This window comes from Pipistrellus kuhlii, unplaced genomic scaffold, assembly GCF_014108245.1.
Source record: "Pipistrellus kuhlii isolate mPipKuh1 unplaced genomic scaffold, mPipKuh1.p scaffold_m20_p_7, whole genome shotgun sequence".
NCBI lineage: Eukaryota > Metazoa > Chordata > Mammalia > Chiroptera > Vespertilionidae > Pipistrellus > Pipistrellus kuhlii.
Genome location: NW_023425573.1, coordinates 23,992,126 through 24,008,333, shown reverse-complemented (window position 1 = coordinate 24,008,333; position 16,208 = coordinate 23,992,126). Strand labels below are relative to the sequence as shown.

Sequence of the window (16,208 nt, the reverse complement as noted above, 5' to 3'; positions counted from 1 at the left end):
AGACTGACACTGGCTGTGAGGCCGTGTCTCTCCATGTGACTGGTCTGTGAGAATTATACATGGAGATTCATGTGTAGACGTGCTCAATGTCCCTCAAAACCTCGAGGTGCTGTTTATTACAGGGAAGACGGTAGAGTGAGTTATCCACTGGGAGACACAGACTGTGGAATTGGTCTGGATGAGTCAGGTGTGAGAAGAGAAACCCCAAGGCCTTAGATAAGGTTCATGGCCAGACTCTTCACTTCACAGATGATTTTCGCTTCCAAAATTCTTTGGCCTTTTAAGATTTTTATAGACGATTGGTTCAATTCGTATGCATAATTTACTCCAAATTTAAAATCTAAACATTATAGCTGAAACCGGTTTGGCTCAGTGGACAGAACATTGGCCTGCGGAGTGAAAGGTCCCAGGTTCAATTCCGGTCAGGGGCATGTACCTTGGTTGCGGGCACATCCCCAGTAGGGAGGCAGCTGATCGATGATTCTCTCTCATCGATATTTCTAACTTTCTATCCATCTCTCTTCCTCTCTGTAAAAAAATCAATTAAAAATATTTAAAAAAATATAAACATTATAATATTCTCTTTAAAAACAAACACCCCAGAAGAGAGCATCTTGTTTTGTTTTAAACTTGAGCTCTTTCTGATTACGTGCTGCCCACTGTCACTGGTGGGGGGGCGGGGACCAGCGTGGCTGAATACCTGCAGTGTGCCAGATGCTGTGCTTGCTGGGGGTTAACCAGGTTAGAGCGTCGCGTCCTGGCTGACAATTCCTGCTCCCTGACTTTCTCTGTTGCTATTAACTACCACCCCTCTCTACCTCACCACCCCCATGCAACCAATGAGCCTTTGCTGTCCAGTCTCCAGGGACTTTAGAAGCGGGAGGGACCATGGCCCTGTAACCAGCGTGCTGCATTGGCTCCCTTTTAAGGAAGTAGCGCGCATGCTCACCTTTTCCATTTACCCAGGGCTGCTTTGCTCACCTTACCTTCTCTACAGTAGTCCCTGAGAACTGCTTGGAAGAGGGGCTTTGTTACATTGCCCTGCACACACACACACACACACACACACACACACACACACACACACACACACACACACACCAGCCTTGACTTAGTCTGGTCCGGAGGGAGAGGGGAAGAGCCAGGGAAGGGCTGTGGACTCTGGGCACCCGAAGTCCCCTGAGCGGGGAAAGGTGTGGCGTCTGAGGCAGCTTTGAGTTCTACCAGCAGGGGGACCCCCGTCCTAAGTGTTTCATTGCTTTTAATACAGAGGAAACCCTCATGGGCCTGAGCTGGTTTTAGGGAAATAAGGTTCATTAATTTATGAAACCATCTCTAACAACGTTTTTCAACCTTTTTAATCTTTCGGCACATATAAACTAATTACTAACAATCTTCAGCACACCAACAAATTATATATATATTTTTTGTCAATTGGACAAAAAAATAAAAAAGGTATAATTTTGATTCACTCACACTGGATGGCTATTGTGTTGACTGTTGTCACTCTTTTACTTGACAATCTAAGGGAAAAGAGGTCAGTGCCCCTGACTAAATAGTCAGGTATTGCATTTTTCAAAACCTCTTGCAGCATGCTGGTTGAAAACCGCTGGTCTAGGTCATATTATCCTACTTTCATAAACCTTTTTGATTAGTTCTAATTTTCTCTCCCTTTAAATGCTTCTCCTCCTCCCCTTCAACAAACTAAGACTCTCTTAGGCTGCAGAGCTGGGCAGAATAGCAGAATCTGACCCAGGCTGACTGGTCTCGGCGCCCTGAATGCTCTTATGAGACCTTGCACTTGGCGTTACTCATGACTTCAGTCATTAGTCAGCCCTTTCCTGAGCACTCTGCTGCGGGCCCAGGCTCTGTGTTGGGAAGGGGCAGCTCTTCTCCCCCAGGGAGAAACCCAAGGAAGGAAAAGTGGCGGGAAGGTGGTCAGAGAAGGTCTCAGAGAAGAGGGGATGTGGGGGCTAAGCCTTGAAGATGACTCACCTCCCAGGTGGAGGAGGTGAAGACTGGGTGGGGGGCCAGAACCTTCTTTGGGGAAGAGACAGTAGTCCTGTTGTCCGATCCCTGGGTTGCAAGGAAGGAGGTGATGGATTTGAGAGGAAAAATGAGGCTGAGGTTGATTAGTATCCGTGGCATCTCATTCTTTGGGTTTTATCCTGAAAACAAGAAAAAGCCAGGGAAGATGTGAAGCATGTGAAGTACACACTTTTGCTCATTTTGATGGTACGCCTCATGTGGCTGTTGGGGACGCATTACACCTTTGAAATAAATTCCAGCAGGAACCTTAATGTTGTGTGGGAATGGAAGGCGTTGTCTCTAAAAAGAACTCAATATACCTCTTTATTATTGATGAAAACTGTGCCCCAAAGGTGTTATCTGTTAGTGATTTTGTGGTCTATTTTTGATCAAGCAGGAGACAGACATTTCTAACAGCGTGGGGAAATGACAGCCATGGGTAGGCTCAAAGTGGGAGCTTGTTTATAAGATCATTCCATCCATTTCCCCATACCTCTGTGGATGCACACGTCGTTTCTATGTTTATTTTTAATTTGATGAACTGTTTCTATGGTGAATTTTTCTGGATGGGACTTCCCATTTACACCCCTCTTGTTTTCAGAATTCGGCAAGATGCTACTGCCTCGCTGATTTTGCTGTGGAAGGTCACGGCCACGGGGTTTCAGCAGTGCTCCCTCATAGACGGCCGGAGCGTGACACTCCTCCAGGCTCCCGGGGGCCTGGTCCTCTTGGAAGAGATGCTTGCCTTGGGGCCCAACCACTTCATCGGTGAGTTATGGAAATCTCCCACCCAACATCATGCCTGTTTGGTGTGTAGAGACTGTGTGTAAGGAATTTTCCAGGGTAATCTGTATTCTAGCCATCAACACTGTTCCTTTCATTGTAGGTGAGGTTCCGCTTCTAATCAAAATTGCTTTTGAAGGTAATATTTCCAAGGTGGCTCAATGTGGGGGGTTCTGGGACTATATCCCAGCCCTGGCCAAAGTGTCTCAGGGGTGTGACCCTACGTGCTCAGTGCTCCAAATATCAGATTCTGATTCCCAGTTCTTCGTTGGCTTTCTCCAAGGATCGTGGGCAACTGGAGGCATTGAGTTCATTTGCTAACAGCAAATTTCATGGGGGAAATGTATCTTTGAAATGTGTTGTTCCTTAAGGGAAAATTTTTAAAAATGTACTTTGCTATAGTAATAATATATGATGTGTTAATCACTAAATTACACTACATTCTCAAAAATTACACTTTAGGTTAGGATGCGAAGACAATGATTCTGAGTAACAACCTTTATTTCTCTAACCCATTATTTTCCATTTTGCAAGTTTGTGATCTGGTACCTTTTCCACTTCTCTACCCAGAGCTTTCTGAGTGTTTGATGTGGCTTGGATGGAGCTCACAGTCTGTAGTGTGAGTCTCTTTAAAGGTAGCAGACAGTGTGCACAGCTCCTTCCGAGGCAGAGCGGCCAGGTTTCTCACAATGGCAAATTGCCCCACACCCACACGGGTCCAGCTGCTGCTTCTTACAGAATCTTTTCATCTTAAAGAAACAAGATTTATCTTTTGTAATCATTGTGGAAGCCCTGTGCTCACTGCATTGACATGTGTTTAATGCTCTTTCTGTTTAACTTTTTTTAAATTTTAAATTTTTTATTTTTATTTTATAAAGCAGCTTCTTAAAATAATTCATTTTTACAACACGGGGCTCTGTAACATGAATACATTTTAGTGAAGAACTAAAAGACTACTTTGAAGAGGACAAAGGCATTCATCTGACAGATGAACAAATCGATGCAAGGGCAGGTGGGAGAAAGCTTCCACGCCACAGGGAATGCCCCAGCATTGTGTTGCTGTGTTCAGTCACTACTGCTCCTTTTTGGGAATAACTGTGAACTCACTTTCAGGAACAACTCTCCCCAACGCCTTACTGTCAATAGATTCCATGTACATACCTGAAGACCAAAGTATTTTAAAGTTTCTGTGCAACAGAGCAAAAGAGTAGCTTCTTTTTTCTGTGCCTCAGTCATCCATGTCAACTCTTCTGCTGTCTCCTTAATTTGTCCTTCTTTTTCCTAAATCGGTCTCTTCCAGATATGTCATTTGCTCTATGCAGTGTTTTGGGGTAAATAAGGAAATTAATCTTTGTTTAGCATTGTCTGCTCCATGGGTGGCATCCTAGGTGTTTGTTAGCTCCCTGAGTGACTCAGTGGTTTAACAGTTTGTATTTTCAAACAGGAAAGATTCATTGTCCTGGTGCCTTTCCATGAAACATAGCTGTAGCCTGATGTCTTGGTAAAGTAAATTTTTAAAAATTCTGTGGTTGCTTGGGAGCACTGCTATGATAGATGATCTTGGGGGGTGAAGAAAAAACCAGCCCTCTGGTGTGTGGCCTCTGTGTTAGAAGCTGTTGGAGGTCCCCATTTCCTTGGGGTGAAGGCTCCATTGGAGTCCTCCAGATCTTATTTCATTTTGTCACCTGCCCTTAGGCATATTTTCCCTCACATCTACCTGGTGCACCTCTGCTCTGTCACCTGCTGCCTGTCCCATCCCAACCTGGACCCTCACCCTGCCTCACTCCATCCTTCCCATGCCTTTGACCCCCAAATTGATTCCTCTTCAACACGTCAGTGAACTCTCTGCATTTGGAGTGGTTTTTGAGGAAAATTGCCAGCCAAAGATGCTACCTTACATGGATTCTCAGCTATCCTTAAACTCATATAAGTTTTTATAAAAACACGCAGATGACCCCAGAACATTCTCATGGCTGGTTCCCCATTCCATCAGCAAACCCAAGTGGGGATGTCTGCTTTACCCACACTGCCCACCTACCTACTTGTTCAGAAATGCTCCACTTTCCCTTCACACTTTACTCTTTTATGGTCCGTATTGGTTGCCACCTCAGTCTGATATTTTATCTCTTTCCTTTTCTTTGAAATGGTTTTTACTGTGATCCGGCCTGTTCCTCTCTCCCTCAATTTTTCATGGTCTAGCTGCTCATAACTGTCTGTTTCTCTTCCCTTATCCTGTTCTCTTGCTCACAACCCACTGTTTTATCTTACTTTAATGTACCATTTTTTTCTCTTATAGTTTTTAGTACACTTTTATGTCTCATTTATATTGTAAAAGTAAGTGCATTTTTATGTGTAGTCCAGACCAGTTGCTTCATTTAAGACCCACTAAAACGGCTCTTAATACCTTAGATCGAAAGAGTGAGTGGTGTAACCCACAGCCCACATGGACGTCCTTTAGGACCTGGGATCACTTCTCAGGATCATAGCTTTTAAATTAGCCACTGACCTAGTCCAGGAATCAGTGACCTAGTCCAGGTCTTTGTATCTGTCTTACCTGGATTAGAGATGTTCCTAGTCTGTGCATGCCTCTTGGATGCCTCCAGGGAGCTGCTGAGCGCTTGAAATTTCCTTGATTCTAAGTTGTTAGTTTAAAAAGATTCTTGTCATGCAAAATAGTTTATAAGCAGTGCATTCTCTTTATTTTCTTCTCTTAAGAAGCAGGGAAGAATAAGACGGTACTTCAGCAGGTAGGTACAATGAAGGGAAGAGTTTCCTTTCCTTGAGGTAATAAGACTGAGCTGGTGTGGATCTATCTTCATGACACCCCCAGGACCTCTGCTTTGGACCACGGCCAGCTTTTGCATACTGACGCCAGCCTGGAGTGGGGCCACCTTGTCCCTGCCTCTGAACCTGGTGGTCAGGATTGCTGGTCACCCTTCCTAGATGCTCACCCAACCTTGGCCCTGCACGTTTCCTGTTTGTTCTTCTCTGCATGGCTGGCATCATTTCCCCCAGCTCTGGCTCCTTCACCTTCTTCCAAGTCTTCTATAAACCTTTGCTTTACCAGCTGTGTAAGCTACACTTCTCCCTGATAACCCATTTTCAGCCAGGATCACACAACTTAGCATCCGAATGTTCCCTATGTTCTTTTATTTATTTATTTGGTGTGCTGATTTTTCAACTTTAATTAAACTGAAAGATTTGAGAGTAGTGACCATATCACAGGTTCTTGTTCCATGATGGCCACATGATAGTTACCCAAGTAATTAAATTCTGTTCATAAGTAACGGTTACCTGCTCAGTAAATGCCATGTGAAGAAAATTGCCAGCTGCAAATGTCAATCTTTAGAATTCTTTGTAGAGTTTCACAACCCACCTCTGTGACATTTAAACTTTCTTCCCATTTATTACATTAAAAGTATTTTAGAGGGTCAAATTAAAAAAAAAGACAAAAAAGAAAAAAAGGAAAGAAAGTTTTCATCATTCTTTTGGGAATGCTACATTTTGCATTTTGTCCTTTAAGATATCTTACTCAGAGGTCAGGGGTAAAATAGTCAAAGAAAGTTTGGAATTGCTACCAGCTATAGAAATATTAACATCTTTGCCAAAAGCTTAAGCTTGAACAAAAAATGCAAATATTTCACCTTTGCTGATCATCTTAAAACCACAGTTGAATATGGGATATTGAACTCCTTACAACAGAGGAAACAAGACTTGGAAATGTTCAAATAAAAAGTAATAGTTGGGAGAGAACAAAAGCCGAGGAAGGATAAGGCTGCCCTGAACAGCATAATGTACCGTATTTTCCAGCGTATAAGATGAGCCTCTAATTTTACAGTTAAAACATAGGTTTAGGCCTATATTTGCTGTATAAGACTACCGCCCACTTCCGAGGCAACACCAGGTTTTTTTTTTTTTTTTAATAGACCGCCTCTCTGACTCTGGCCAATCTGAGCAGGCTTTTTTTCATTTCAAAAGTTGTCTTATATGCCGGAAAATACGGTAGATAACACTCTTATAGCTCACATTTCCCTAGTAGGAAGATTTCTATTAAATTAAATTTTACTTAAATTGAAACCACATTTCTATATTATTAGCAATCAGAATCATTCTTCTTGGGATCTTTTATTAATGGTAATGTATATTAGAATTTTAAAGTTAGTTTGCCTTGAACTTCACAATTTTGCTCCTGACTTTCTAAATATTGTCATTGTCAGCATCACTTATTTATTGGTTCCTATTAATTGTGGTGATAAATTAAGCATTGATAAGAAAAATGGATTCCAATACAGACACACATGGTCCCAATAGTTGACAGTCTAAACTGAGCGGGGTCTCACTGAGTGTTGGTTGCTCAGGCTGCGATGGAGTTGGGGCAGATGATCCAAGATGAATGAAACGTTTCTCCTACCCTTCAAGATAGTCCTTGGAATTAGGCTTCGTAGAAAGGCGGGTTGCTGGTCTATCAGATCCAGCAAATCTTTTACAAGCTACTCAGTTCATTCTTTCACACACCATAATTTGTGCAAATCCTAGGAACAAATAATCAATAATATTTGTCAATTAGTTCTTTAGAAGTAAAGGACAACCCCTTTAGAGTAAAATTAGTCGGCATCCATATGTGTAAGTTACTAAAGTGCTTCTATAGACTTGGGCACCAGTTTCATAATTAAAGAGAATGAAAGGTGGCAGGCAGTTCTCCCAGAAATTGTGCCTGATTCATTGGTTGGAGGGGTTTGCTTGGTTTTGAGAAGCAAACTCCAGGTATGTCTTTATAATTATAAGTTCTCCTCTCTCCCTCCCCATTCTGCCTCATTTTCTTTTTCTCTTCATCTCCACTCTTTATTTAAAAAATAAAGATGGCACATTTTGCTTATAGATGGATATGTAAAAATGAAATAAAGAAAATTATTTTGATATTTAAAATAATTTAGTTAACTGTTTTTGTGTTTGTTTGTTTTTTAATGTGTTCTTATTGATTTCAGAAAGAGGAAGGGAGAGGAAGAGAGAGAGATAGAAACATCAATGATGAAAGAGAATCATCAACCGACTGCCTCCTGCACACCTCTACTGGGGATCGAGCCCAAAATCTGGGCATATACCCTGACTGGAAACAAACTGTGACTTTCTGGTTAATGGGTCAATGCTCAACCACTGAGCCACACTGCACGGGCATATTGTTAACTCTGGAAAGAAGTACCTTATTACTTAACTAATACTAGTGAATTTCAACCCATCTTATCTACAGAATTTCATTGGAATATTTCTTTAAAATTTTTCCTGCTGTTTTTAACTTAGAATCAACATTCCCAGAGCATTGCCAGTGTGCTGAAAGCTTTTCATTACAGATTTCAACTAAGAAAATAAATAATTTATTTAATTGCTTTTTATAGCCAAACTTTTGCTCTTCAATAGCATCTCTTCTCTTTCTTCTTTCCAAGGGTGGGGCAGAGGAAAGGAGAGGGAGGGAGGTAAGGAAGGAGAATGAAATAGAGGAGAGAAAGAGAGTTGATTGATCCTCAGGGCTAAATATATAAACCCTGGAACGAAACTATGGTTTTCTCTTACTAGAGGTAATTTTAAAATTTGCGCTCTTTTTAAAAATAAAAAAAATGCTCTTTAATGTAGATAATATAAATAATACACTTTTTTTTTCTTAAAGAAGAACACGTTTGTGCTCTGTCTAGTTATTTACTTTTTTCATTTAATGTGTCACTTACATTCTTTTGCATTAATAAATATAAACCCATAGTACTCTCCTCAATAATTGTGTAATGTTCCATTGAATCAATATACTATATTCAATATGCTGTTGTTAAACAATTAAATACTTTTTTTTGCCTCTTTAGACAGAATTTCAAACATTATTATAATCTTATCTTTGTATCTATAATGATGATTTATTTGGGTTAAATCCCTAGGTATAGAATTTACTGAATCAAAAGATTCATATATTTTAATGACAAATTTGATACAAATTTTCAAATTGTTCTTAACTTTATTCCAGTTTTCACCCATGACAACCTGTTTATCTTTGACAATGCACATTGCTTCCCTTCCATGGACTTTATGCTAAGTGCTGTTAACCAAATTCAACTGGAAATTTACAGAGACTTCTTAGCAACCTAACAACCTGAAACTTGTAGGGAGTCCCTCAAGACTGTGATTAACAGTTTCCAGAAAAAGAACAGTTCAAGTCCCTTTAAACAAAAGATACCTAAAGTGGTTGCATCACACTATGGCATTTAGAATCATGGTGAGCTGAAACCGGTTTGGGCCGAAGCCGGTTTGGCTCAGTGGTAGAGTGTTGGTCTGCGGACTGAAAGGTCCCAAGTTCGATTCCGGGCAAGGGCATGTACATTGGTTGCGGCCACATCCCCAGTAGGGGGTGTGCAAGAGGCAGCTGGTTGATGTTTCTCTCTCATTGACATTTCTAGCTCTCTATCTATCTCCCTTCCTCTCTGTAAAAAATCAATAAAATATGAAACTGGTTTGGCTCAATGGATAGAGCATCGGCCTGTGGACTGAAAGGTCCCGGGTTTGATTCCGGTCAAAGGCATGTACCTTGGTTGCGGGCACATCCCCAGGAGGGAGTGTGAAAGAGGCAGCTTATCGATGATTCTCATCGATGTTTCTAACTCCCTATCCCTCTCTCTCTTCCTCTCTGTAAAAAAATAATAATAATAATAATAATAAAATAAAATAAAATAGAATCATGGTGAATAGAATGGTTTATTATATCATTGCATTTTGCACATCAGCACAATTGTAAAATGGTGAGAGGGGGTAGCATATGGACAGTGAATGCAGCTCTTAAGGTTCCCAAGATTGGTCATTCTCTAGTGACATTTCTCCTACTTAATGTTCTACAAAGAACATCTGTGTTCTAGAAATGAGCCCTCCTTCTCATAGGTCCTTTTGCTTCCCCACTTCAATATTCTGAAGGTTGATATTTAAGTTGCATCTATCAGAGACTTTTTATGGGGTCAGATATATTCCAGGAGGATGGGGCAAAGGATTTTCCAGAATGGACAAATATTTTGGTAACCTATCAGGGAGACTTTAGAGATAATCATTTGATAGTTGAGATTTTGGGTAAAAAAAATCAAAGCAGCAAGTAACTGGACCAAAGAAGGGCATGTCAGCAGGAAGAAATTGTGGTTTCGGGTGAAGAATATAAATAATTAGGATTGCGTTTCAACAAGACTCTCTTGCCTTCTCCTGTCTGATGCTTTCTCTGACATTTGGGGTTTGAATGCCAGGATATTTTTGGTGTTCACATGCTTCCTTAACCAGGGACACTCCTGGCTGTCCTGTTTTAATGCTGTAATTGTAAGTTTGACCTGCAAAAGTGATTTTTGCTTGGTAGACAAATGGAAATATCCTTAAATAAGTACACTGACAAAGACTGTTTGGTTACATCACTAATAACAAATGACAGCCTCTGGAATGCTACCCTGTTAATAAAATAAGCTCTCCGTCATCTGCTCATCTCTCTGCATCCCTGTTTATTATCAATAAACACTTATTGATTAATGACTCTGTGTAGGCCACCAGTACATGCAGGCTAAGTACTAGAAACACAAAGAAGTAAAAGGTCAAAAGTCTGGCTTTGAGAGATTTCCACCTTCAGGCAGACAGGACGTACTCATTATGTAACTCAGATAAATCATGTCCCACAACTGTCTTATTCATGAAGTCACACTCAAATAAATACAGTCTAATAGCCAAATAATGAATTAAAACTCTTGAAATATTTATTCACCTTTTTGAGGGAACATGAAGAAGAGTGAGATAAATCAATCCTATTATGCCTTAAAGTCTTGTCAATCTTATCTCCTCTTCAAGAGACTTATGTGCCTGGCACTTGGGAAATTCTTCCACTGTCACCATCTCCTGTTTCCTACATTAGATGCAATGACGTATCCTATTCTTTTCCCACATGGTGACAAAAGTTGGGGAACAGATATTGCATTAAGACTCAGAGACGACAGTGTAATCATCAAATAGTAATAGATTCAACGAATGATGCCAAAAAGCAAGATTTTCTCATAGAATTTCTGAAAAGTATTACTCCTTTGAAAATGTGGTGTCATAAATTGAATTGAAAGTAGGTGCAATCATCATGCTACTGAGAAATCTTAATAGTAAATGGGGTCTTTGTAATGGTACTAGATTTATTATCAGAAGATTGTGAACTAATGTTATCGAAGCTGAAGTATTAACAGGATCTGCGGAGGAGAGGTTGTTCTGATTCCAAGAATTGATTTGTCACCCTCAGTATTAGAATAAGTTTAATCAATTTATCAGTTATTGCTTTTATCAATGTTGTTTTTATATCATGTTTTTTATGTCATGTCTTTGTTGTTGTTATATCATGTTGTTATTGTTTACTAATCAATTTACATATTATTTTCATATACATTTTACTAATTTTCTTTCATCTCTGACACTTCTATTGTAGAGAAAGGGTGGATAGCAATTTCTTCTAATTAATTAATTTTCTTTCAATGTGCACGAATCCATGCACTGGGCCACTAGTTCATAAATAAAAAACAATGTGCAAATTCACAAATTAATTTTGTAATAATGTGACAGTTGTATTTAAAAAAGCAGTTAATTTCAAATATAAAGTTTGATTGGCTTTTACAAACAAGCCTGATTCCAAAGTTTGCATTTCATCCTGGGGAGCCAGGACCCTCCCTGGTGGGGGAAGCAGCCCTTGGACTAAGGCAGCGGCCTGCAGTGAGCACTAGAAATGGAAGCTGGGAAGACGGAGAGCACTTGAAGTGGTTGATCATTTTTTCTTTGTTTCGGTATGAACAAAGGTTCATTTAGTTTTGGTTTTGGACTTCTGCCTCACACACAGAGATTCCCGTTAGATTTTCTGTAGTAAGGCATCCTGTTCAAGCAACGTCACATCAGGATTTTGGACCATAAAGGTTGCAAGAGAGTCAGATATAATTTATTTGCTACATTGACTATTACAGAAAGAATCCATGATCAGATAGCGGTCCCAGGACTTTCGTATAGGCTGGAGCATAAATGAAATCTGACTTCGTCAGATAAAGGTAACCCTCTCACCCCACTGAGTCAACTGAATTAAAGAATTTAATTTGGGGAGGGAACAGATTGGGAACAGGGACAATCTGTAATTCATTCTTTCTTGATAAGCCCCGGAAGCACCATTGGTGGTGGTGTTTGTGGCCTGGGGAAGGGCATGGTTTATGATGAGGCTTGCTACTGAAGTTGGTTTGGGTCTCTGTGCTCAGGGCAGCTCCTGGCTGAGGTTAAAGCTGCTCCACTGAGGCTGTTAGCTTGAGCAAGGCCAAGGAAGTTGGTTGCTGTCACCACCAGCTTTCTTTTATCGGTTCCTTGTTTCTCTTTGCTACCTTGTCCTTCCTGTTCCCTCATATTTGCTGGTACCACATGCATGTCACTTGTTTTCCTCCCCCCACCAAAAAAAAAAAAAAAAATTATTGAGCACCTACTCTGAGCCAGGCATCTGCTTGGTGCTGACAATAGAGCAATAAAATGAAACAAAATTGTTGCCCTCATGAGTCTTACATTTTAGTGGGTTGACAGGTAATAAATAATTATACAAATAAATAGAAAATTACAACTGTGATAAGCACACTGTGCTGTGATGCAGTTGATAATAAAAACCTGACATGTCTTTGGGGCAGGGGAGATCACTATCTTGAAGAAAGATGATTAGGCTGAGATATTAACTAGGGAATAGGGAAACCCTTGCAGGCAGAAGGCTAGAACTGCATGTGCAAAGGCCCTGTGGTTAGACAGAGTACACAATGTCATAATATTGGAGGAACTAAAACCAGGGTGAGAGAGGTGGAGGTGTGTGTGTGTGTGTGTGTGTGTGTGTGTGTGTGTGTGTGGAGGAAGTAGCCTGGGCCAGCCTTGCCTGGCTGTGGAGGCCACATTAAGATTCTGTTGGCAAGGGGGAGCTATTGAGGGGAAGGAACTGATAAACATATTCCTCCTATGTCAGGTCCCTTCAGAAACATGCATTTTAACTTGGCAGAAAAGAAGTTATCCTTACAGCTGCTTCTCTGCCTGGCTGCCAGACACCTAGGGCATTGGTGAACCCCCACTGTGTTTGTGGTCACACCCTCAGAGATTCATATTCACTGGGTCAGGTTAGACCTTATGTAGCAGTTTATGATATAAACTGTAGGTGATTCTGATTCACTGCCAATCCTCGGCATTATGAGCCAGATCGGAGAGGGGCTGAGTGGTGGGGACTATTTGAAGCTCCAGAAAGTGGAGCAGATAGGTAAGGATGTTTCTGAGCACCTTGAGGACGGAGGCCCAGGATATGACAGTGCCAGTGATGAGAATGCTAATATGAGCCAGAAATAGCCTGACCAATCAGGCTGAATTGCAGTCTGCCTTGCCATACCTCCCAATTGTTCTCTCTCCAATCATGGCGCACCCCTGGGGATTCGTTGCAGTGCATTGGCTGCTTCTATTTTTAGTGCAGTAAATACCTGCTCTGAAGAAGAACGGTGTTAATGCATAATTGAAGCACATGCCTCTCAAATTAGAAATCTCAGCAAACACTTGTAAATTCAGGCAACGGACTTTCATATGACCTTGAAGTTATTAGACAGTCTTGTCGGTGGCCTCGTAAATGTGTGATGTTGAAACAAAGAGATGTCACAAAACAAAGGCAGTTGACAAATCATATTTACAATGCTTGCAACAGCCAGGAAGGTAAACACGTTAATCAACAGCTTTTCACGTTAGCTCATCGGAAGGCCCAATTCTTTGACTGCCTGATGTTTATAAAGTCATCCATGGCCCAATTAGCTGTGTGTTTATAATCTCCCATTACCCTCACATCAACACAAGAGAAATGATGAATTATTTTGCATTCATAGTAATTTTCCATTAATCAGGATGCATTCATTGGGTAGTAAGGACTGGAAGTGGTGGGCAGTTGTATTTGAGGTCTACAGGAATTTAGCAATTGATTGACTACTACTTGATGAATTAAAAATGTACTAATGGAAGATCAAGTGATACAATTCCAACTGATTATGAAAAGGTGACATTGAAAATGAGATTAAACAAATGAAGAATTTCCACTAATAGCCAACAAAATTTCAAAGGAAAGAACAAATTAATTTTCACGTTCTATAAATAAGAACTGACATTAAAAAAAATACTGTTTGTCCAATTAGGATGTAGTTTTCATAAGCAATGAGAAAGGGCTTCTTTTTTTTTTTTTTTCTAAATAGAGGTTACCTAAGGTCAGAAATTGACATATAGAGATTTGACAGGCCTACTTGTAAGTTTTATTTAAAAAAGGGATTTTATAATTCTAATATTTTTATACCAACTAAGCCCATGATATTGCATTATATTGACCAGTGCTTCTTGAATTAACTGCTTGTTATATGTTTTAAATATGTCTTTTAATTGTATGAATTGTCATTATACCTCATTTATTCACACACATACATATTTTATAACTTAGGCATGAATTGTTCAAAGTGGCAGATAATAAGAGTTATACTATTATAAATGCATGGTATAATTTTATTTGGACATTATTTATAACCTCTTATAAATTTATTATGGTGACACTAGTTAACAAAATTATACAGGTTTTAGCTGCACAATTCCACATTGTCTGAACAATGTATTGCGTGCTCACCACCCTAAGTTGTCTCCTTCTCTCACCTTTTATCACCCCTGTGTTCTCCTTTACTTCTACCCAACCCCTTCTGACAATCATCACACTGTTCGAACATTATTTTTAAATTCTAGCAGTCATTTTTAAGAGTAGCAATAATTTTTTTAAATTCCATTTCGGAGGCTAGATAGGAGAGGGGCTGAGTTAGAGGGCCCTCTAACTGACCTCCTTGCTTATATACCAGCACTGCATTTTCCTCAGGGGACGGATGTACTTCCAGAGCCTTTTCCTAAGACCAACACCAGTGTAAGATCCAGTTATGGTCCACTTTAAAAAGGTGTTGGTTTTTTATATTGATGTTAGTGATGATAATGATGGTGATGACGGTGGAGATGATGGTGATCATGATGATGTTGATGGTGGTGATGGTGATGATGAGGGTGATGGGGATGATGGGGCTGCTGATGAGGATGATATAGTAGAGATGATGATAGTGGTGATAAGGATGAGGGTGATGGTGATGGTGGGGTGATGATGGTGGTGATGACAGGGGTTATGATAATCAGATAATGTTTGTGGTGGTGATGATAACAGTGATGGTGAAGATGGAGGTGCTGATGTTGATGATGATGATGATGATGATGATGATGATGATGATAGTGGCGATTAGGATGGGAGTGATGATTGTAGTGGTGGGCTGATGATAATGTTAATCATGATGATGGTGGTGATGATAGGGGTTATGATAATGGGGTGATGATGATAATGATTATGGTGATGATGGCTGCTATTAAAGGAGTGTTTATGTCCTTAAGGAAAGAGAAAGGAGAGGGGAAATGATGAAGTTAGTATTTCGTGATTTTGGGACTCTAAGCAGTAACTAAATGATGATTCATTCGAGTCAGGTGGCAGAAGGGGATGTGGCATAGGAGGAGGAGTTTTATATGAATCTTCTGCAGGCCTGTGTTGGTTAGTGTGCAGTGTAAGCTGCACCATAGAGAGACCTCAAACAAGTTCCAGGTTAATTTATGTCTCATGTTACAGTCTCGAGGGAGCTCTCCAGGATGGAGTGGGCAGCTCCACATCCTCCACACATAGATTCAGTCTCCAGATTCAGGCAGGCTGCCTTGGCTGTCACCATTCACTGTGGCATATGAGCTAGTGTGTGTGTGTGCCTATGGGGGTTCATGCTTTGTCTTCTTAAATGTTCAAAGTGCCACTCGTCCTGGCACTGAGGCCCTGAGAAGAGGCATGCTCTTTCACTGGTGGCACCATTCCAGCAAAAACTCCCAATTCTATTATTATTAAAGGATATGGGAAGAATAGATACCAACTAGCAATTACTCCACATTCAAATACTCAAATCTTACTTAGAGTCAGTAATTTAGTCTAATGTTAATGGAAAAGCTGTGTTGTAGAGTGAACACCTTGAAAAAAAATGAAACAAATATTAGCTTTAGATGTACAGCAGAGTGTCTAGACAATCATATATTTTACAAAATGTTCTTCTAATATTTCTTGTACCTACCTGATGCCATACATTATTCCCTAATACAAAATAATAGTGAATATAAACTGCAATTGAAAAATAAAATAATAAAATTAAACAAAAATACTACACGCTGTGCTAGCAACCCTTTACTATGGGAACAGGTACTTCTTTTGGAAATGTACAGAATGCCAGCATAAGAACTCTCAGTCTAAATTTTAAATACATTTTAAGCCTCTGTTCTGATAT

The 16,208-nt window shown here is 40.2% G+C and overlaps 1 protein-coding gene across 1 annotated transcript in view; it reads left to right on the top strand.

Annotated features, from left to right (window-relative positions):
• Nucleotides 1-16,208, top strand: part of DNER (delta/notch like EGF repeat containing) — a 220,306-nt gene that overhangs the window by 92,533 nt on the left and 111,565 nt on the right. Inside the window, exon 4 of the mRNA XM_036421970.2 lies at nt 2,630-2,796. Coding sequence (XP_036277863.1) covers nt 2,630-2,796 — 167 coding nt within the window. The remainder of the gene's footprint in view (nt 1-2,629; nt 2,797-16,208) is intronic.